The sequence below is a fragment of the Falco cherrug genome, chromosome 4 (genome assembly GCF_023634085.1).
Source record: "Falco cherrug isolate bFalChe1 chromosome 4, bFalChe1.pri, whole genome shotgun sequence".
NCBI classification, from domain to species: Eukaryota; Metazoa; Chordata; class Aves; order Falconiformes; family Falconidae; genus Falco; species Falco cherrug.
The window spans coordinates 28,184,599-28,206,637 of NC_073700.1; the positions used below are offsets into that span (position 1 = coordinate 28,184,599).

At 60.8% G+C, this 22,039-nt stretch overlaps 1 protein-coding gene across 1 annotated transcript in view; it reads right to left on the reverse strand.

Moving 5' to 3' along the window:
- Window positions 1-22,039, reverse strand: part of RAI1 (retinoic acid induced 1) — a 77,101-nt gene that overhangs the window by 4,795 nt on the left and 50,267 nt on the right. Inside the window, 1 exon segment of the mRNA XM_055708400.1 lies at window positions 2-4,804. Within this exon segment, the coding sequence (XP_055564375.1) occupies window positions 2-4,788 (4,787 nt within the window). The 5' untranslated portion in view covers window positions 4,789-4,804.

The following is a 22,039-nucleotide window of genomic DNA, read 5'->3' on the forward strand; positions in this document are numbered from 1 at the left end:
CGCGCCGGTACCCGCCTTGGCCTTGCCGTGGGCCAGGCGCTTCCGCTGCCGCTTGGAGTAGCCATTGTAGTTGGAGTGGTTGGCCCGTGGCTTTGGCCCTCGCGCTGGCCCGGCAGTGGGGCGTCCCTCGGGAGGGCCCTCGCTGCCCCCCACCTCCTTCTCCTCGCTCTTTGGTTTCTTGCCCTCCCTTGGTGCCTCCTCCCCGCCACCACCCGGGCCAGACACCCGCTCCCGCGGCAGTGGCAGTGGTGCAGGGCCCAGGGGCTCCTTGGCCATGCCCAGCGCCGCTGCTTTGCCCTTGCGGTTCCTCTTCTTGGGCAGGAGCCCCAGGCTCTTGGCTGCCATGTTGGAGCTGGGCTGGGGCCCCAGGGCTGGCGCGCAGGCCTCGCCCGGGCAGCCATCAGCAGAGAGCTTCTTCCCGCCACCCAGCTTCCCCTTCGGTGCTCGGCTGTTGGGGTTTCGGCAGAGCTGCTCAGCTGCTGGCATGGTGGGCACCTTCTGTGCCGCTGCTGGCTTGGGCAGCCGCATATCGCCCGCCACCAGGGCTGCCCCGCTGTGCTTCACTGCCCGCTCCCTCTCCGCCGCTGCCGGGCTCAGGGAGGTGCCGTAGGCAGCTGCTGTGGCTGCCACCGCCGCCGCCGTGGCCGATGGTTTGCAGGCGAACTTCTTCAGGTTGGGTGAGGTGATCTTCTGGACGATGGCCTCAAGCTTGAGGCCGCGGCCCTTGCGGGGAGGCAGCACTTTGGTCTTGGTGGCCTCCTGGAAGGCCGCCCGGGAGGTGATCTTAATGCAGACATCGGGGGCCTCCTTTGGCGGGGGGGGCTTTGGGACAGCTTCGCCGGAGCTCTTGGGAGGCAGCTTGGCTTTCACCTTCTTGGCCACAGGCATCTTCTTGAAGAGGCTGGGGGGAGCCTCCGGCTTCTCCTCCTTCACGCTGCCACTGTTGCTCCGCAGGACCAGATTCCTCTTCTTGGCGGGGATGGGGGAGATGAAGGTGGACTTCCTCTTCAGCGAGTGCAGGGGCCGCTCGGACATCTTGCCCCCCATGCCTGGCCCTGCTTTGGGCAGCTTCATCCGGGGACCCACCTTGCCCTCCTTGTGGGGGCTGCCTGGGGCCACCAGCTTGAAGGCGGGCGAGAGGTGGTTGTTGGAGATGAGCTTCTTGGGCGCCTTGCAGTTCTTCAGCCGGACGTCAGCCGCCCGCTTGCCCCGCTGCCGCTTGGTGTAGAAAACCTCCTGCGTCTTCGTCCGGGAGCGCAGGATCATCGACCGCTGGTCCCTGTCCCCCGCCTCCACCACGTCCCCCTCTGGCGGCGTCGGCCCTGCCATCTCCTCTGCCACCACCAAGCCGGGCACCAGGAGGGCTGCGTCGCTGGCGTTTTGGACCACCCTGGGGGCTGGCCGGCTGCTGCGCTTCCTGGCTTTGAAAGCCACCCGCTGCTTGATGCCACAGGCGGGCTTCTTCCCCAGCTTCTCCTGGTGCGGGGGGGCCTTCAGCCCCTCCAGTGGGGCCGGGGCGCGGGGCTCAGCGAGGGCGGTGAAGGAGCGGGTGCACATGCGTGCCGGCAGACCCTCAGCAGGGAACCGGGGTGTTTGGCTGTGGGCGTTCTTGCTCAGTACCTCCGCCTGGCCGTCTGGCCCGAGGCAGGCGCTGGCCATGCCACCAGCTGCTGGCAGGTCATCGAAGGGGCTCAGCACGGCGCTGCCGGGGCCGTCCCCCTCTGGCAGCCGGCAGTGGACCTTCTTGTTGCGGAGGCTCTTGCCTCTCGAGACAGGCTCCGTCTTCCCCAGCACATTTTCAGGGCCAACCTGCTGCTTCACTGCGATCGATGGGGCGGATTCGGCATCGGCTGCCTCCGGGTGGGACGCCTCCCCTTCACCGCTCTCCTCCTCAGGCTGGATGTGGGGCAGGGAGGACTTGAACCAGCTCTTCACCTTAGTTTCCGTGCCCACAGCAGGGCCCAGCAGGATGACGGACTGGCCAGAGAGGCGTGTGGCAGGACCCGAGCTCTCCTTCTCCATTGTGCTGACGGTCTCCTCAGCGGACACAGGCACCTCGCTGGAGGACAGCACAGGGGGTATCTCCGGGGGCTTGGGTGATGAGGTGTCATATGTCACCGACTTCTGCTCCGAGCCAGCCAGCTCGCAGAGCGAGGAGTACTCCTCCGCCTCCAGGTCCGACTCCTTCAGCTCTGGCGAGGAGATGATGGGGATCTCGCTGAAGTCCCCAGCTGAGCAGCAGTGCCGGGTGTCCTGCAGCCACCTCTCGCTGTCTGCCTTTGCCGCTTCATCGTAGGTCAGCGTCTCCTCCTCCTCCTCCTCCATCGCCTGCTGGCCAAAGTCCTGGGCCGGCTCGCCCTTGGCCGACTGCTCACCATCACACAGATCCAAGCTGCAGGCATTTTTTTTCTCCTTGCAGGAGCCCACCAATTTGCTGGGGAACAAGCCCTTGGGGAGGTCGGTGGCTTGCAGCTCCTTCCACCGCAGGCACACCTCTCCCAGGCTCTCCTCCGGCCACTCGAAGTGCTCCATGGTGTTCTCGGACCCCACCGAGTTGGCGGTGGTGTTTGAGTAGCAGCTGTAGCCAGCGGCTCCTGCGCTTGATGTCGCTGCTGGGATGCTGGGCTTGGAGTTGAAGGCCAGCGGGGCAGCATCCTTCAGTGCATCCTTGGTTTCAGCAGCTGTGAACTCCACCTGGGGACCCTCGTACACCTCCTCACTGAAGTCCTTCCCCGCGCTGGCCCCCGAAGCCTTATCCAGCTTGAGGGGCTCAGTGAGCGTGCTGGAGTCACCCTGGCTGGGCCAGGTGCCCTTCACCATGGAGTCCAGGCAGGGCCGGTGGTTCTCCAGCTGGAAAGGGGACTTGGTGGCCTCCTTGCTCAGCATGGGCAAGTTGGCCCAGGCTTTGTCCGCCTTCTCACTGATGGCGTCCTGCAGGACGATGATCTCGGAAGCCAGCTCCTCCTGGGACAGGGCACTGAGGAGCAGCCGGGGACAGTCCCGTTCGTTGGTCACATATTTGGTGAAGGTCTCCAGGGGAAGGCTGGCGTGGATGCTCTGGAAGGAGTCATCCGATTTGGTGGACATGTCATCCGGGGAGGTCACGGAGCAGGTGGACACCGACTCGGGCTTTGCCTTAGAGTTGCTATTGACGCGGGCAGGGCTGCGGTTCTGGTTGCAGTACAGGAAGCTCCTCTCCAGCTGGTCCTCCGACCCGCTGAGATAGTCGGCGTCCTGCGTCTCGGCATGGACGGACTGGGGGGTGCTCAGTGGGTCGGACAGGGGGGTCCCCACCTGCTCCGCCGAGTAAGTGCTGCTCTCGGGGCTGCAGTGCTGCCCCTTGAGCTGCTCGGGGGTCCTCGCTGGGGTCTTGATGCCCTTTTTCTGGGGCACGGCTGCTTTGGAGAGCAGCAGCTGCTGGACGGTGTTGGAGATGTTCTCCACCTGGGAGGTGAGCGCTGTCAGGCTCTGCAGGCTCAGGTCCGACAGCAAGTTTTCAGGCAGCTTCTCCTTCTGCAAGTTTTTGCAGTTCCCAGATTGAGTGTCGGGGCTCGTCCCGTCAGTGGGAGAAGGGTTCAGCAGCGGCATGAAATGGCTGTGGTCGGAAATGCCGGCTGGGAAGGCGCCAGCACTCAGCGGCTGCTGGCTGTACTGGAAGTTCTCCAGGTTGGGCATCAGCGGGGAGGGAGTGGAGCTGTAGGATGGGGACCTGCCGACAGAGCGAGCCGGCGAGTGGCTGGCGCTGGGGCTGAAGGTCTGGTAGTACTGCTCTGGCGTCCGGACGGGCGGCGCATCGCCCTGGCAATAGGTCTGGCCTGGCTGGTTGTAATGTTGGTACTTGGCCAAGTTTTGGTAGTGGAGGGTCTCCGGGGCATGATGCCGCCCCTGCAAGGGCTGCGGTGGCTGCGGCGGCTGCGGTGGCTGTGGGGGCTGCGGTGGTGGCGGTTGCGGGGGCTGCGGCGGGGGCTGTGGGGGCTGCTCGTAGCCAATGCGGTTGGGCTGGTAGCCGTGCAGGTTGGGCACGCGGGGGCCAGGGGCCAGGCTGGCGGCGCTGCCCAGGGGCCGCTCCAGCGGTGGCTGCCCCGAGGGTGCTGTGCAGCTCTTGTAGGAGTGTGCTGGCTGGCTGCTGCCCGGCACTGAGGAGTAGGTGGAGGAGGCAGGGAAGGACTGTGAGTGCTGCCCGAAGTGGGGGCTCTGTGAGAAGGGCATGGGTGAGGAGACGTCATTCGGCAGCTTCTGCCGCTGCAGTTTGGGGTAGGGGAGTGCGGGAGGCTGCTGCTGCTGCTGCTGCTGCTGTTGCTGCTGCTGCTGCTGCTGCTGAAAGTGAGTCCGGAAGGGCAGTGAGGCAGCCGCTGGCTCGTGGTATGGCCGGCCACCCGCCAGCGCAGCCGTCTTCTTCATCAGGCTGTCCTCATACTTGGCCACGCCGCCGGGCAGCGCCTGCGGCTGCCCGCCCCATGCCTGCAGGCTCTCGTCCCCTGAATAACGGGCCGGATAGGGGCTGTTCTCCTGCACTGCGTAATTGGAAAAGGCCGGCCTGCCTTGCAGCTGCTGCCCCGCTAATTGCTTGTTTCCCCGGTGGTATTTCTCCACGGCGCTGTTCTCGTAGCCTGAGTACGGCAGTTGCTGCTGACTGTAGTACTCCTTCGCCACCAGCCTCTGCCGCTCGCAGTTCGGCCCTGCCTGACTTTGATGCCTGTAATTCTCCAGGCGTGATGTATCTTGTGAAGTCGGCTGGTAGCTCTGCTGGTTGCCATGGAAACCACACCTTTCTCGAAAGGACTGCATGGCGCGGGCTCGTTATCTGCGAAGAGAGAGAGGCGAGAATTCAAATGAAGCATCGCCACCACCACCGTGGCGGGCCGGGAAGCGCGGCCGCGCGCAGAGAAGGGCAGCGTTGCGTGCGCTGCAGGGGCATCACCTCGCCTGCCGTGGCATCGCCCCACTGGCGCTGCATCGCCTCGCTGTCACCCTGGAGCACAGCACCTAGCCCTGCATCACCTCGCATCGCCCTGCATTGCCTTGCATCGCCCTGCAGTGCATCGCTTCACATCGCCTCACCCTGCATCACCTTAAATTGCCCGGCATCACATCGCCTTGCACTTCATTTCCCTGCATCACGCTGCCTTGCATTGCATTGCCCTGCATGACCTCACATTGCCCTGCATCACATCACCTTGCATTTCATCTCCCTGCATTGTATTGCCTTGCATCGTATCACCCTGCATTGTATCACCCTGCCTTGCATCGCCCTGCATCACATTGTCCTGCCTTGCATCACATCACATCACATCACCTTGCATTGCACCGCCCTGTATTGCCCTAGATCGCAGCAGCTGGCTTTGCATCACCTCGCAACGCTCTGCATCGCATCGTGTCGCCCCACATCACATCGCTTGGCATTGCATCACCTCACCTTGCATCGCCCTGCATCAGCCTCTATCACATCTCTCATCGCTCCACACTGCATCGCCCCGCTTCGCAGCACGGTGCCCCTGAGCAGGGGGTGTGGCTGGGGTCCGGCTGCCTCCCCCATGCCTGCAGCATGCTCAGCCAGCCCTCCTGACCCTGCTGCTGGGAGCCTTCCCCATCTCTGCTGCCCACCCCAGCTTTGCAGGGCAAACAACCCCTCTCCGTGCCTGCCCCGCACGGTGCAGTGACACCCCTGCACCGTGTTGGGGTCCCCCAATGCACCCACTGCCCCTCACCACTGCAAATCACTTACCCCCCTCCTTGCACATCCTCCCCAGGGATGCCGGGATCCTGCGAGCCCCTCCGAACACCCCGCTTATCACCACTCTTTTTAATTATTGGGCTAATTACTGGAAGCAGCAGCGCGGAGGGCCAGAACCGCAGGCTCTGCTGCAAAAAAAGTCATTTCAACTTGCTGGCTCTGCCTGTCTCTGCCTGCTGCTGCCTCCTGCAGCCCCCCCCCCCGTCCCCAGCCGATCCCCCTGCCCCGGCGCGATACCATCTGGAAGCTGTCTGCTCCTGCCAGCAGACGTCTATTAGCCGAGCGCCTTGCCACCGTCATCATTGAACCTCCCCATTTCCTAGTCCCGCTTGCGTTAGGTGCAGGGAAGCACCTGGGTCACCGGTTTGATCTCAGAGGCAGCTGAGTGGCTTACGGAGGGTAATGAAGGGCTTGGTGGTGGCAGGGACATGTCCTGCCCGTCCCCAGCACCAGTGGGTTGGAGGCGCTGGGGTGAGCGGGAGCCTGTTCGGCAGTGGCTTGAGATTTGGGAGTCCCCATTTAGGGGCAGCCCCAAGGGTCTGCAGCTCCCCAGGGCCTGCCCCGGTGCTGCTCCCTCGGCACCAGGCTGTGGCAGTGACCCCAGTGCTGTCCCTTCTGCCATGATTAAGGCAATGAGTGTAACGAGGGACAGGGTGCTAGCAGTTTGTGGCACCCAACACCGGCTGGCAGAGCCCAGCCCAGCCCAGCCCCACAGTGTACCTGTGCCCTGAGCCCAGGCAGGGATGTGTGTGTGTCCATGTGTCCCCCCTGCCACCCTCGTGCCACCACCACATGCCAAACAGCGTGTGGCTCCAGATGGTCCCTTTGTTGGTGGCTTTGCTGTAGCCGCAAAAACTGCACCGCTGGTTTGATCAGTCCCAGCTCAGCCTCTTTCCTTGCAGTGCCCTGTGGACACCGGCTATGTCTCAGCACCTTTTTGGGGTCCACGTACACATGTGGGCCTTTATTTAGTGATATTTCCGTAACCGCTGGCAGCTCAGGGATGCATGGATCACACAGTGCCCTCCGGCACTACAGGAGCCAGGCTCGGTGCCACCCGTGCCCACCCAGCACCCCGTCCCCCCATTCCCTTTTTGAATGCTTGCCGTTTCGCTGCCCTGTATGGCAGCTGCATATCGCAGGCTGGGTGGGCAACTGGATGCGGTTAAAGCCTAGATCCCGGGGAAAAGATGGGTCAATTGAAAATCTGGTAAGGCCAGTGCAAAATCCCCTACCACAGTGCGGGCACGGTGCTGCTCTGTCCTGTGCTGGGGCTGCCGGAACAAAGGCAGCAAAATCAAAGCCAGGCCTTTGGGGCAGCCCTGGGCGGCAGCAAGAAAATTAAAGGAAGAAAAGGGCCCCTCACGCTCCACGTGGAAGCAGGTTTGAAAAATTAGATCGGCTTGAGAAGACCCTGGGCTGGTGCTTTAAGGGGAGCTTTTTCCTCCTCTTTCTCTTTTATTATTAATTATTGTTATTAATTAATTATTGTTAATCTTTCAAACAGCTGGGACAATGCCAGGCTGAGCAAAAGCACCCGGTGCAAGGGGACAGGTCACTCGCTGGCATGCAGAGGTGGGGATACGCAGAGGGGGCACATGTGCAGGATGTGCACGTGTGCAGGGTGAGCATGCATACAGGGTGTGCACGTGTGCAGGGTGAGCATGTACACAAGAGTTTGCACGCATGCAGGGTCTGCATGCATGAAGGGTGTGCAGGGTGTGCATGCATACAGGGTTTGCCCGCTTGCAGGGTCTGCATGCTCTCAGGACGTACATGCGTGCAGAGTATGCAAACCCACAGGTTTGCTGTGCACTCGAGCAGTGTGTGCATGTGTGTGGGTGGGAGGAAGCCCTCGGGCAGGATCAGGCCATGGCTGTGCCTGTAGGACAGCCAGCCTCAGCCATGAGATGCCTGGCAAGGGCTGGCGCTCATCCTGCACCCCTGGGTGTCTTCTTGCATGGTATGAGGGGCTGGATGAGGCCCGCCAGGCAGGAGATGCAGGGGCTGCCCGTTGCTTCCCCACCTGAGACGAGCCGAAATCCCATGCCGAGTGAGGTGCCTTGCCCGCAGCCACAGTCCCATCTCCCTGCAGACCACCCAGGCACCGGGCTCTGCTGGTGGTCAGATGCTGCCATTCAGGGCCAGGAGGTGACACACGCATCGCCCACAGCACCCAGAGCTGTCGGCAGAGCCGGAGGCGAGCTCTGCCCTCAGCTCTGCCGCAGCTTTGCCGGAGAAGGGCTGTAACAGATGTTGCTGCCTGATGTAGGCTGTTTCCGAGCAAACGCTTTAATGGCATCAAATCAAGCTGTTGACAGCAGTGAGGTTATGGCCCTTCCCGGGAGGGGGAGATGGCTGCGGCCATGGCCCGGGGGGCCCTGCACACTCCCTCCCCCCACCATGTGCTCTCCTGCCCCAAAGAAGTTTCCAGCCCGGCTCCTGCTGCCCCTGCAATGGGGATCAATAGGGGGCTGCTGGTGCTCAGCTGCAGCTGGTCACCTGCCCTCAGTGGCCTGTCAAAGCCACTGCGGCTGCAGCCACAGTGTGGGTCTGCACGATGGGGTCCCCAGGGCATCTGTTGGAGGAGGCAGGGCCCTGGGGGCCATCACAGTGCCCAGAGCCACCATGACCCTGTGCCCGCAACACAAGAAGCCAAGCTCACCTCTGGCACCCCTGAGCACCCTGTCCCCTCCATCCTCAGGGATGCATGGACAGCCCAGCCAGCCCCAAAGCTCCCAGCACAGCCCCAGCATCACCCTTCAGGGACACGCAAGGACCCACTGCACCTCCCAGCACCAGTGCATGACTTGGGGTCATGCTGTGGTGCATGAGCCCATGCTGCAGCTGACACAGTGCATGGGGTTGACACAGTGCACAGGGCTGACGCGGCGCATGGGGCTGACGCGGTGCATGGGGCTGACGTGGTGCACGAGGCTGATGCTGTGCACGGGGCTGTTGTGGTACACGGGGCTGACACTGTGCATGGGGCTGATGCGGCACCAGGGACTGATGCGGTGCATGGGGCTGACGCGGTGCACGGGGCTGATACCGTGCCAGGGGCTGATGCGGTGCATGGGGCTGATGCCGGGAGCTGAGCCAGGGCACCGTGCTGTACCGTCAGGCCAGCACAGCCCCGACGCTGCAGACGCCTGCTCACGCGGTGGCTCACAGCCTGCCTGCTGCTCAGGAGGATTTGTGCTGCGTGGCTGGGTTTGGTGTTATTTTCCTCTCCCCTACATCCCTTCTTCCTTCCCTGCCTTCTCCCCTTTCCTCCCCCTTCCCCTTGGCTGGCAGGGACATGGCAGGGCCGGATCCGGAGCCCTCTGAAGGCAGCCCAGGACCTTCCGTGGCAGGGGACCCTCGGTAAGCACCCAAGACCCCCAACATCTCAGCCCCGGGAGGCAGCGGGCATCCCCCAGCCCCCTGCATCCCAGCCTCGCTTCCCAGCTGCTGCTCATCCCGCGGGGCCTGATCCAGCGTCCCCCAGCCCTGCTGCTCCTCCGGCTGCTCCCTCGCCTTTGCTGCTGCGCCATCAACAAGGACTCAATGACTAAAAATAGCTGCGCGCTCTCGCGGGGGGATGCTTCGCCATCGCAGCAGAGCTGGCATCGCGGACTCCCCTGCTCCCCACCCCAAACCCGTCCCAGCCCTCATCCCTCCCCACAGGGGTGCAGCCCCACATGCTGAGGCAGCATTGGAGTGGGGAGGGAAGGGATAGGAACCCTCCCTGGCCCCCCTCGGTGGCTCTCGGGGGGGGGGGGGGAGCTGGGGGGGGATAAGCGCCTATCAAGGAGCGTCAGCCCCGGATTTGTTTAATTGTGAGCTGGTGGAGTTAAAGAAACCCTTTCTGGCCGGCTGCCACACCGCAAACTGCTCCGGAGAATTTGATTATTAAGGGAGGAGAGAAATGGGGAGGTGGGGGGGGGAGCCAGGGGGGTCGGGGTATGTGGGACAGCCCAGGATAGGGCATCCTGGCCCAGGAGCTGGGAATGAGAGGAACTGGGGGGACACAGACAGATCAACCCCCCCGGCAGTTCGGAGGAACCTGCCTGGGCAGGCAGTTGTGGAGCTGCCACCCGTCCGTCTGTCCCCACACCCCACGGGTGCCCTGGCGGTGCCTGCCACCTAGCTCAGGGGGGTCAGCACCCCCTCTGGGTGCACCCGCTGTCAGTGCACCCCCCCTGCAACGCACCCTCTCATGCTCCATGTTAATGCACCTTCTCTCCAGTGCACCCTGCTTAGGCACCCTCCCCCCAGTGAACCCAATACACCCCCCCGCAGTGAATCCCCTCGCCCCAAGGCACACCTCGAACACACCCTCTCACCAACAGCACCCCATTAACGTACCGTCTCCCCAGTTCCCCCCCATCAGCACCACCATCTCCCGCAATACCAGCCCTCCATCCCAGTGCAGTGACTGGGGGGGGGAGGATGGTACCCACAGGACAGCCCCCAGCCCCCTGCTTTCCCCCCATCACCGCGCCCCCCCCCTCCCCTGATTTCGGCGCTCAGCCGACCGGAGCAGCTGTTCCCTGCACACTTCACTTGCCCGCAGATGATGATAAATGGAGCTGGGGCTGCGCCGCCCATTGCGCGGGGGTGGGCGGATGCGGGTAGCGAGGAGGAGGAGGAGGGATTGGGGTCCCCATCTCCTGCAGCCCCCCCAGATCACGCTGCTCCTCCCATCCAGCTGCTGGGGAATTCCCTGGGCAGGTCCCGTTCCCCCTGCAACCCCTCCTCTGGGATGGGGGGCTCCTGCCCAGGGAATTCCCATTGCAGTGGGGTGCATCTCCATCGACAGAGCAGCACTTCGTTTGGGGGCACAGTCCTTCATCCCTGCCTGCCCCCGCCCCGCCCCCCCCCCAGCCCTGCTCCTCCCCAGCGGGGAATTTTACTTGGGAAAAAAACATCGCCTGCGAACCGCACTCATGACTCAACGTTTCTGCTGGCCTCGGTTTCTCCGTTGCTTGCCAGGGGAAGCCCGTGGCCTCCCCAACCTCATCCCCTCGCATGGAAATCTGGCTCATCCACCAGCTCCATCCTCTCCCCTTGGATCTTCCTCCTTTATTTTGGAGGGGGGGAGGGGTTGGGTCCTTGATGTCAGGGCTGGGAGGTTTGAGGGTTGGGCTGGGGAGGATGCAGGGAGGCTCAGAGAGTCACAGCAAGTTGCTGTCTTTTTTTCTTGCTACTGGAAAATGCGAGCTGGCAAGAAAGGATTTGAAAAGGAAGGGAGGAATAGAAAAAAGGGGGGAAAAGGGAGAAAAAATAAGAAAAAGAAGAAAAAGAAAGGGGGAAAAGGGAGAAGAAAAAAGGAAAAAAGAAAAAAAGGGGAAAAAATGAAAAAAGAAAAAACAAGGAAAAAAGAAAAAGAAAAAAGGGAAAAAGGAGAAAAAAAGGAAAAAAGAAGGAAAAGGAAAAAAGCAAAAAGGGGAAAAAAGAAAAAAAGAAAAAAAAGGAAAAAAAATAGGCTGGAAGGCTCACAGCAAAGCAGATGCTCAGTCTGAGCCTTCCTGGGCAAATTCCCTCTCTGGCAGGGAAGTGCGCTCCGGATCAAAATTCATCGCGGACGTAACATGGAGGGAGGGCGTCGCGTGTTCTCGCTCCCCAGCAAGGGGATTGACATCAACCTTGAGGCGCTGGCAGGGAGAGGAAAACAAGCCTGTCATGAGGCTGGAAATACGGCTGGGGTTAAGGAGGGACCTGGCTCTCCCAGCCTCCGCACCTAAATCCTGCTGCAGACCTGCCTGCAGCTGCTGGCGTGGCAAGGACGGGCGACACGAGCCTGTGCCAGGGCACGGACAGGCACCACCACGGCCGTGGGGCAGCTGTGGGGCAGCCGTGGGGCAGCCACTCACCATGGTGGTGACCTTCAGCCAACCCACCAGCCTCAAAACAAGCACCAGCGCGGTGCTGGCACAGCGTCGGTGCAAAGCGACAGCCTGGCCGGCTCTCTGCACGCTCCCGTTTTTCTTCTTTACTCATTTTCTGCCTGACAGGTCGAGATCCTTCTTCCTTCCTCCCTCGCTTCCTCCCTCCCCTCCTGCTCTCAGCCTGGCTCACTTCAATTACAATAATAATTAACCATTCCAATCAATATTGAGACAGCTAATACTAACCTCCCTCCCTCTCCCCCACCCTGTTTTGCCCCCTGCCTCAGTTTCCCCTTGAAGCAGGACAGAAACCACCTCCCTGCAAGGAAAGGAGGAGAAGCAGAGCAACCGGAGCAATGCTGGCGATCGCTGCCGGTGACGAAGCGCTGCTCTGCGGTCTCCGGATGCGGCCCGTCAGCTGTGCCGCCCAGGGCTGACGCCAGCTGATCGCTCGCAATATTTCGTGCGTGGCTGATATGCAAATCACCGGCGAGACCCTCCCTGCGGAGCAGCCTCCCCACCGCTTGCTCATCGGCACGGCTGCTGGACAAGCTGTTTTGCTGAACTACAGACAGAAGATGCTGGTTCATTACTGGGAGGGAAGCAGGTGCCAGACCCTCGAGGCGCTGCTGGACCCCCCTTGCTGGGCAAGGAAAGCAGAATGTCCCATGGCATCCTCCTTGGTGGTGCTGAGGCCCCATGGGGTTCATGCTGCTTGCAACAAAAATAAAAGCAAAAAAAAAAATGGGAGAGCGAGTGGATCCTCATCCTGGTCCCAGATCCACTCTGCACACACCTGTCTCATGAGCTGGTTGCTCACGGATGCTGCAAGCGGATGCAGTCGAACGCGTGAGGCTGCACTCCCTGGGAATGCCATGGAGGTGGCTCATGGGCCCCAGGCTGTGCTGGCCCACAGGCACCCGCTGAGCCCTCTGGCCCCGCAAAACCACACCAAACCCCGCGGCAGGACCTGGCACCCGCCCAGGACCGCAGCTCAGAGCCAGCGTGCAACCCGAGTGGGACCACTCTCCAGCCCTGCCTCAGTTTTCCCACTTCTGGAGTGATCCAGGTTTGTGCACAGTGTTGGTGCTCCCATTCCCAGCCAACACTGCCAGCCTGGGAAATGCCGGCCCAGGAGCACGGGGATGGAGCAGAATTGTGTCCCAGCCCTGTGCCAGGGCCCTGGACCTTCTCCCCAGCAGGTGTCTCCATCCCCAGCAGGACTGGAGACCCCAGAGGACAATGGGGTGGCTGTCACCCCCAGGACATTTCCAACTCTCCTGCACGGGCCACTGGGTCCATCCCCTCCAGCTTCAGTGGGTTGGTCTCTGCCCCGGCCACAGCCAGTTTATCTACCGGGAAAACGTTCAGCAAATTCACCCTGTGGTGTCCAAAACGAGGAGGTACTTGGCTGCTGCCAGATGGCCGCTGACAGGCAAAGGACAGACCTTGGCACCGAGCTGTGTCCTGTCCCCCTTCCACACTCACCTTCCTCTCCAGGAGGTGACGGGGCTTTGCCACCCATGCCCCCATGTCCCCACCACGTCCTGGTAATTCCTCAGGGGGACACGTATACCCACTGGCTGGCACACAGGAACATTCATGCCCATGTTGTAGATCAGGGGTCCTCAAACTTCTTAACCAGGGGGCCGGTGTGCGGATGCAGTGGCAGGCAGTCATCTGTGGCTGCTTGGTTCCCCCCCGCAACCCCCAGCTGGGGGGGCCGGGGGGTTCTGTAAATACCAGGGATCGGATTGAGGACCCTGGGGGGCTGTATCTGGCCCGCGGGCTGTAGTTTGAGGACCCCTGTTGTAGATGAACACTGTTAAATATTAGCAGTGGTCCCAGTGCCATTGAGACCCCCTCACTGGGACCCTCACTGGGACATGGTTCCGAGGGGCATCACCCCATCCCTTCTTTGCCTTCCCATGGCACTGCCTGCCTTTGGGGCAGCCACCCCGCCATGCCGAATCGCATCGCCCAAGCTGGAGACCCAGCGACCGCCAGCTCCCCACCGCCAGCACAGCAAACCCCCTCGGCCACAGGCACCCTGCGGATGCTGCGCTTTGGCATCTGCCTGCAGACCGGTCTGTCCGCTGAGACGAATTCGGCTGTGCCGCTGCCAGGCTCTGCCCTCTAAGTCATCTCCCGCCAGCAGCAGACAGCTCGGTAATGAAGCGTAATGCTCCGGCACTCCCCTGAGTGACAGTGGCCAGCACCGGCTGCGTCCCAGCAGCTCAGCACGGCCTCCCCTGCTTGCCAGGAGGGGAAAGAGGGGGAAAAATGAGCATCCCAGGGAAGAGGGGGAAAAATGAGCATCTCCTTGCCATGAGCAGGGCTGCGGGTGGCAGAGCAGCGTGTCTCCCCAGCCCGCACAGTGGGAGCTGCTACCCCGGCTGGCTCTCTGCTTGGGGATGCTGAGCAGGAATCCTCTGGGGAAAAGGAAAAATAAGAATAAAAAGGGGCTGGAAAAAAAAATAAATCGAGGTTAAAAAAACAGAATATAAAAGGGGGTTGAAAATAATCAATTGACGTTCAGTGTTGTGTGATAAATTATTTCAGCATTATACATTCCCTGTCTCTAAATCCCAAAGACAAATACTGGGGCAGGTGAAGTAGGGAAGCAGATTTCCAAAGGCCTTCTCCTGGTTCCCGGTTATTGACTCTGTCAATCACCGTGGGCACCGTCCCAACCTTTCGCACCGCAAAATCTGCTCCTTTTGTTCCTGCTGAAAACCCGGTGGGGGGAAAAGAGGAGAGGAGAAGAATTTGGGGCAGGGAACTTCCAAAAGGGATGATTAAGGAGTTAATCTGCCTGAAATAGATAAGGAGCTTAGAGCTGCCGGTATTTGACTGTCCAAGTTTGGATTCAGCGTGTCTTAAACACTGGCTGGAATGTACTTAGATATGACCAAAGTACATGTCCCCCCGAGGAATTACCAGGTTGCCAATTAGATTTGCTTCCCAGATTCACTCAAACCTTCACAAGCTTCTTCAGAGCAGGAAAATTGCTGCCTGTCCCTGGGGAGGTGGCAGAGCAGCCGCTGCTGCCTGGCCCCACAGCCAGCACGGCACGGCAGAGATCCTGGGATCTGAGGGATGGCGGCACAGCCGGGGTGATGGCAAGGTGGGGATGCCTGTGCCAGGGTGTGGGGCACCAGGCATAGCCTGGTGGATGCTGCTGGTGGGGTTTGGGCAGTTTTGGGAGCTTGGGGATGCATGTGTGAACCTTGCCATGGTCATGGCTCAGCACCGGGGATGCTGGTGTGGTGGCCAGGCTCTCACTGGACCAGGCTCAGCATTCCACAGGGCTGCAGAGCCGGGGCTCTCCCCACCTCCAACCAGGCTCCTGGTGCTGTCACACAGCCAAATCCGACCCAAACCACCCCAACCTGGCTCCACCTGAGCTGGCGGCAGCCAGAGCTGTCCCAGCCTCCAGGCAAGGGGGCACAACACAGAGCGGAGCCATGATGTCACGTGGGGAAGGCGAACAAGCACCAGTGGTGAACACCCAACTCCCAGTTTCCACGGGCACCCGGCAGACCACGAGCATGATGCTCAGAGCAGTGAGACTCACTGCCCATGACGGGGAGGGGGTCACCACCACAACCAGCACCAAGGCAAAGCACCAGTAGAAAAGCAACCACCATCCCCTGCAAAAACAGCTCTCTATCCATTTAACTACCCCATTCCCATCCCCATTATTTACGATTCATAATGTAACGGTGAAAGTAATGAGGTTTGGGGGTTACGTGACTGTCACAGAGGTAGGACCATAACGGAGGGGACCCCCCGCTGGCTCCCACACCAACACGCAGGTGCCAAGCTCCTTTCCTATCCTGGCAGTGTGGCCAGGCTGCGCTCACTAGATCAGAGCTGGGTTTCTCTGCTGGCATCCCAATCCCATGGAAAGGTGTCGGGAGCGGCAGCACGTCTCACCAGGCTGGTCTCAGCATCGCCAGAATGGCAGTGGCGTGATGGAAAGTTGCTGGAACATCAGCTTCGGATGCTGAGTCCTGGTAACAGTTGCTATGTGAAACATTCAGAGGTGGAATTTACTGTCACAGTTAATAATAGATGAAGGTTTTAGAATTTTTGATGCTTTACATTTTAAGCTGTTTGATTTATAATGTTTCAGAAAAGGAGGGGGGGAAAGGCAGGAGCCGAACAGCAGCTCGTGGTAAACACGCTGAGCGGGGAGGTGGGCAGGGGCTCCATTCATCCCCCCTGCCCATGCCAGGGATGCAGGTGAGACCCCCCACCACAGCCACTGGGATGAGATCTCCCCACCAAGCACCGGGACCAGGGAGCATCCCTGAGGAAAACCGGGGCGTGACTGGAATTGAGCCCCTCAATTGCCAGATTGCACTTAAATTTCTTTTTTTCCTGAAATCGCTGCACCTCTTCTCATTCTGCCTGCCCGCCCCTGCCGGTGTTTTTATTCCGGCGGGTTGCTGGGTTATTTACTTGCTGGCTCTCCTCTCCCCTCTTGCAGGTGTATTTCAAGTAGGCTCCTTAAATAGCAGCGAGCTGTGCGCCCGCGGCGGTGCGCGCTAGGTCGTGCTGATTAGCAACACGCTGCCAAAAAAAAGAAGGGTCTTATTTCCCCGCCGAGCTGCCGCTGTGCTTGCACAAAAAGGTGCCGATGCCCTGGCACATGAGGATGCTGCAGCCGGATCCGAGGGCGCTGGTCTTGTTGTGTCCACTCCCAGCCTGAGCTCTCCTTCCTGGAAAGCGGCAGAGAGCACAGGTGCCAGTGCCGTGTGAAGGACCTTGGTGTCCCTCGATGTCCTTCAGCATCCCTTGCTGTCCCTCAGTGGACCTTGACAGGCTCCAAAGCTGCCCAGCGCGCAGGATGGCTTCAGCTCCAGCACCTTGTTCCGGCTTCTCCCAAACCCTGGAGCATCCCAGCATGCTGAATGTGTGTGTGGAGCATCCCAGTACCCCAGATGTGTCTGATCAGGCAGCTCTAATCCCAGCTCAGCAGGGCTTCGGGGCAGGCACGAGGCGGGGACCAGAGGGGGACCCCAGACCTCCGCTACCAGCACGGGGCACACAGCGACATATTGGTAAAATTGAGGGGGGAGGATGGATGAGAGGGGGGTCCCCTTCTGCTCCCCCAGACCAAGAGAGGTGCTGCAGTGCAGAGGGCAGGAGCCACATCGCGGTGCTGTCGGGAGGACCTGAAGCAGAGAGGATGTGGGGGCTGGAGCTGGGATGCTGGAGCCTCCAACCTCCGGCAACATCCCAGCCCTAAACAGCTCCATGGCTCCTGCTAAGGCCCCAGGCGGACACAGGGGCTGCCAGTCCCTGGGAGGTGGCTGAGGTGTGTCCCCCACCACTGGCACCCTCCAGAGCCCCCAGCCCCCCGCCAGGATTGGGGATTCCCGGGGGTCCTGGGCTGAGCTGCCCCATGATGTCTCAATCAGGGCTTGTGCATCGCCCCATTTACATATGCACAGCCTGGCTGGAGCCGAGTATAATTTCTTTATAAAGCGGCTTTGACACACAGGGTAGCTTGCCTTAATGAGGAGGGTTATTCCACAAAGATCCGTTACTAATGGGCTTGGGGGTAGGCAGTGCCCGTGCACAGACGCCTGCTGCCAAAACCAGCGCCACAATGCGCTCGGCTCTTCCCCGGCTACAGGGTCCCCACTGGCTTTGCACCCACGGCTGGGCTGGTGGTGGTAACCTCCAGCTTGGTGGGCTCCCACCCTGGTCCTGGCAAGACCCCGATGTCCCTGCACCTCTGCCACTGCCTCCCTGCCTTACAGCAAGAACCGCTTGGAGGTCCAAAAACAACCGTGATGTGCTTCTTGGCGTGGAAACCATTCAACCCTTCCCAAAAAGCAGCTCCAGGAAGAAAGATTGAGGCCAGCGCGGCACCGGTGTCCCCCAGTAGCCACTAAGTCCCCGCTCGACACACCAAACCCTTGATGTCCCTCCCTGCCACGGCCCCAACCGAAGTCACTGCTCCCGCCAGGCACCACCGTGCCAGCTGCCAGCGATCAGCCCATCATTACCAGCACCACCTTATTAAAAAACACCAAAGGGCTTTAAAACCCGGGACTCCCCCAAGAGCAAGTCCCACCCTGCCGAGCCCCGACACATTCGGTGCAGGGGTTCAGCCCCGCCGCCCCCCCAGGGACCCCCGTTAGCGGCGGGTGCCTCGTTAGCCAGCGCGATGCTGGCGATTGGCTGTGACTTGTTTGCGGCGTCAAGCGGCTCTGCCCCAGACACCTTCTCATACGACCAGAGGCGCAGTACGTCCCAGGGCACTGTCACAATATATTAAGACACGGCGCTAAAAATAAGCCACGGCAAAAATAAGCAAGGAAATCGCAGTCCCTGCCTGCCCCTGCCGGCCTGGCACAGGCAAAGCCCCCGCTGCTGCGCGCGAGCTGGGGAAGCGCGTCAGGAAAGAGCGGATTTTGCTGGGTTTTATTAAAACGACACGTTTCCCCCCCTTCCCTCCACCCCCCTGTCCAGCCTCACTGAGCAGCGAGGCCCACAGTGACACACGGGGCTCGGTGACAAATCATCCCAGTTTCCCTGCGTGCCACTGGTTCAGGGCATGGCCATGGCTGGTGCGTGGTGCTGTGCCCTCCCCGGGGCCGCAGTGGATCCCTGACCCCCGCCCCCCCCCCCCCCCCCCCCCCCCCAGCTCAGGATGTGGCTCTGCTGAGCTGGAGCCACGGGCGCAGCACCACGTGCCCAGCCACGCTTTGCTGTTGAAGGATGGCTGGGGTTTGGCCAGCCCTGTGTTAGATGCAATGCCCAGGCTGGTGCCCCACGGCTGTCCCCATCCCGGCAGCTCCCCAGAGGGGTACCCATCTGCAAACACCCCATTTTCCCTGCTCGCTGCTCCCCAGGCGTGTGAGCACCTGCACGGCACAGCCCATGGGATGGAGGCCAGGAGCATCCTCCCCTCCAGGGATGCATTTTGCCCTGGAGAACCTGGAGAGGGGGCAGACAGGGGCAAGAGGCTGCCTGCACCCATCCTGCTGCTGGCACCCATCCTGCTGCCCCCACCTCGTGGGGTACCATCCTCCATGCCAGGTCCTGTGGGGACGTCAAGAGGGACCAGCGGGGACACAGCCCCTGCTGTCTCCGGAAGATGAAAGAGCTGCTCCAAGCTCGGGGACGGCTCCGTGCCTCCAGCTGAAGGCGTGCAGCCGCCCTGCTGCCTCAGCTGCGGCTGGAACGAATGCATGCACATACCTCTGCCCCGGCACGGGTGTTTGCTCTTCTCTTCCGCGGCTGTGATTGATTAAAGGATCAGGGACATCTGAGAATGGAGGCAGCAGCGGCAGCAGCAGAAGCAGCTCCCTTTGGACTTGGAGAGCTTCCTTGCCTGCTGCTTGCTGCTGCCGTTGCCTGTCAGGCAGCTTTTAATCAAGGTTTGCTTATATCTGCAAAGGCCTTTCCCAGAGGGATGAAGGGAGGAAAAGAGGGGGGGAGAGTATATTAACATGCCAGCCACCCTCCCTCTCCCTCTCCTTTGTTTATGGAGAGGGTCAGTGCTTGGAAACGGCTGGTGGGGATGGGGGAAGGCGCTTTGGGGGTGCTGGGGGTGTTGGTGGCGCTGGTGCAGCTCTCAGCACGTCTCGGTATCATGGCGTAGCCATGGGTAGGGAGGGTTATTGGCACCTGGCTGGGATGTGCTCGGTAACGGCAGCAGGACCTGGTGGCCCGGGCTCAGTGGCTTCCTCTGGATGGCCCTGGACACGTGGTGCATCCCCAGGGTGCTGCGGTGGGCAGGGCGGGGAGACAGAGACCAACCTGCCCCCCCAGATCAGGGTCTCAGCCCAGAGGGACCAACACCGTCCGTGCACCGAGACCGGCATCATCCACACACCAAGACCAGCCAGGTGGAGGAGCCTGGGTCCCCTCCATCCCTGCCCCAGCCCCGCAGAAGATCCGTGTCTCCTGTCCTACAGCAGCACCGGGGCTGCAGCCGTGAGCCCCGGGGTGGCCATGTCACGACATCCCATCTCCCTTCCGCAGTGCGGGCTTGGGCAGCGACGCTGGGGCTGCAGAGGGAATGATGCCAGCCCCAAACCTGCCCCACAGCAGCCCAGGGATGGGTTTGCCCCACGACGCCGGGATTTGGCACAGCACAGGTGGGCTGGCAGCAGCCCTGGCAGCACCTGCCACACCGCCATCGCCCGCTGCAGCCACCACCAGGGTCCGTGCACACCCGTGCAAGTGGCATGGGAGGACGGGTGACCCCCAGCCCTGCATCCCCCCACCGAGCAATGTGTCTGCCTCTGCTGCCATTCGCACGCATCACTTAGGCTCTTGTGTTATCTTATTGCTCAGCTAATGACCTGCTAAAAGTATTATGTGAAAAACCGCGCTCTTAGCCAGCCATTAAACTGGTTAGGACCAGCGGGTCATGCTTTATTGCTTTAATAACTGAGTTTATGAAAGGTCGTCTCATAACTGATAACATGCATAATTTTTGTAACTTAATTAATGCTGCTAATATACTGGAGTCTCCATCAGCTGCTGTTGCAACTGATGTGCAGTTTACATCCAAAGCGGGGCTGGGTAGGGTGTCCTGGGCCAGGCTCTGCCCCAATGTCCTTACCAGGTGGCACCTGCAGTGGGAGCGGGGTTCATATCCATGCCAAAAGCCTGCCGTGCCACTTTGCCGCATTGGAGCATCCCATTCGGAAACGCTCTACCTGGGAGGGGGATCGCTGTGAGCAGGCAGAGGGGAACGGGACCAGAGCCCGGCTCCCAACCCAACAACGCCATAGGGATGCGATGTCCTTGCTTCCCCTGGTCCCAGTCCACACAGCAGCCGAGGGCAGCCGCGGGACCTGCAGTCAGGGAGAGTTTTGTTTGGGGAAGGACCAAAAGCATGTGCGGGATGGGAGTTGCTCCAGCAATCCCATACATCCCTGCCTGGAGTTAAAACTGAGCAAAGGAGCTTTGCCCCGAGTGGGGATTGGGGGTTGTGCCTCAGGAGGGTTTCCCCCAGGAACCCCGAGACTGACCCTGCTCCTCCCGGCGATGCTGCGGGCGGCCGGGCTCGCACAGGACAGGCTCCCAGGTGCTGCACATCAATCGCAGCCCCACAGAGGTAAATGTCACAGAGCCAGCTGCCTTTCTTCCCAGCGCTGGATTTTTTAAGGACAACCTCCTCGAAAAGAACACGTTTTTCTCATTAAAGGGGGGGGGGGAATAAAGAAGCAAACAACTTCTCCCCACCAGCCCTAGCGCACACCTGGGGGGCTGAGTGTCTGCAGGGGGAGCTGGCAACCAAAGGCATTTCCCAGGCAGCAAAACCAGACCCTTCCCTTGCAAAAAAAAAAACCCAAAAAACCCCCAAACACGTAAATAGGAGCCCAGGTGCGTGCGGTGTGCAAGTCCCTGATATGCTGCCACCAGCAAATCTGGTGAGCTGCGAATCCCCGGCACCGCGCATCCAGCACTGCAAATCTGAGCTGCTCCAGTCGCCTGCTTAGTTTTGCAAATTCCTTCCTGCTGGCTGAGAAAAGCCAATATGTCTGCTGCTCCCGCTCCAGCGCAATAATTGTTCAGCGCTGGTTATCATCCTGCCAGAAAGGCACGAGCTACCGCTGGGGCACTCTGCTTGCTGTAAATGCAGCTAGATGATTTCCTAGCAAATGCAAGTTTTCCAAGGAAGTGGGTGGAATCTGCTTGTCTCTGATTAGACAGCTTGGGTTTTTGTTTTCCTGGTGCTTTAGAGAGAGGGGGAAAAAAAAAAAAAAAGGCATAAAATATGTGGCTTTCCATCCCCTCTGCCCTGAAACACAGGCTTGCACACATCCCGGGGATGGTCCCCCTGGGACGCGCAGCTTTGCCCACACTCTGAGCAATGATCCTGTGGAATGAGGCTATGATCTTTCATCAATCATTGCCGAGCGCTTATCCCTCTCGCGCCCACTCCCCGGGCTGTGCCCAGTGAGTGTACAGCCCCACCGTTCAGCTTGCCCTCCTCACCTCCAAAAATCAAAGGGTGTAGCGTTGGTCCCCTCCCCGTGCCTGTGAGGCCAGGACCCTGCCCAGGGCCGGAGGGCACAGGGCAGCCCCTCTGCCACCCTCCCAGCCCAGCACCACAGAAGGATGCTTGGGAGCAGATGCTGGGGAGCCCTTCTGCAAGGAGAGCCTTGCAGGAACCGCTGCTCACGGGCAGGGTGAATCCCGAATCCCAGGGCAGCACCCAGGCTAAGCAGGATGCTGCGAGGGAGGTGGGATCAGGACAAGCCCTGAGGCTGCAGAGAGGCAGGTCTGCCTCTCCGCCCTTGCCAGGGGAGGAAAAATGACTTGAAATTAAGATTTCCTGATGTTTGGGGGCTTGGAGACCTCGACACCCCCTGCGTCCATCTGGCTCATCCCCTCTTGTGGCAGCTCGCTCCTGCGTCCCCGTCTATCGGTGAATACCAATTATGGTTTAGGA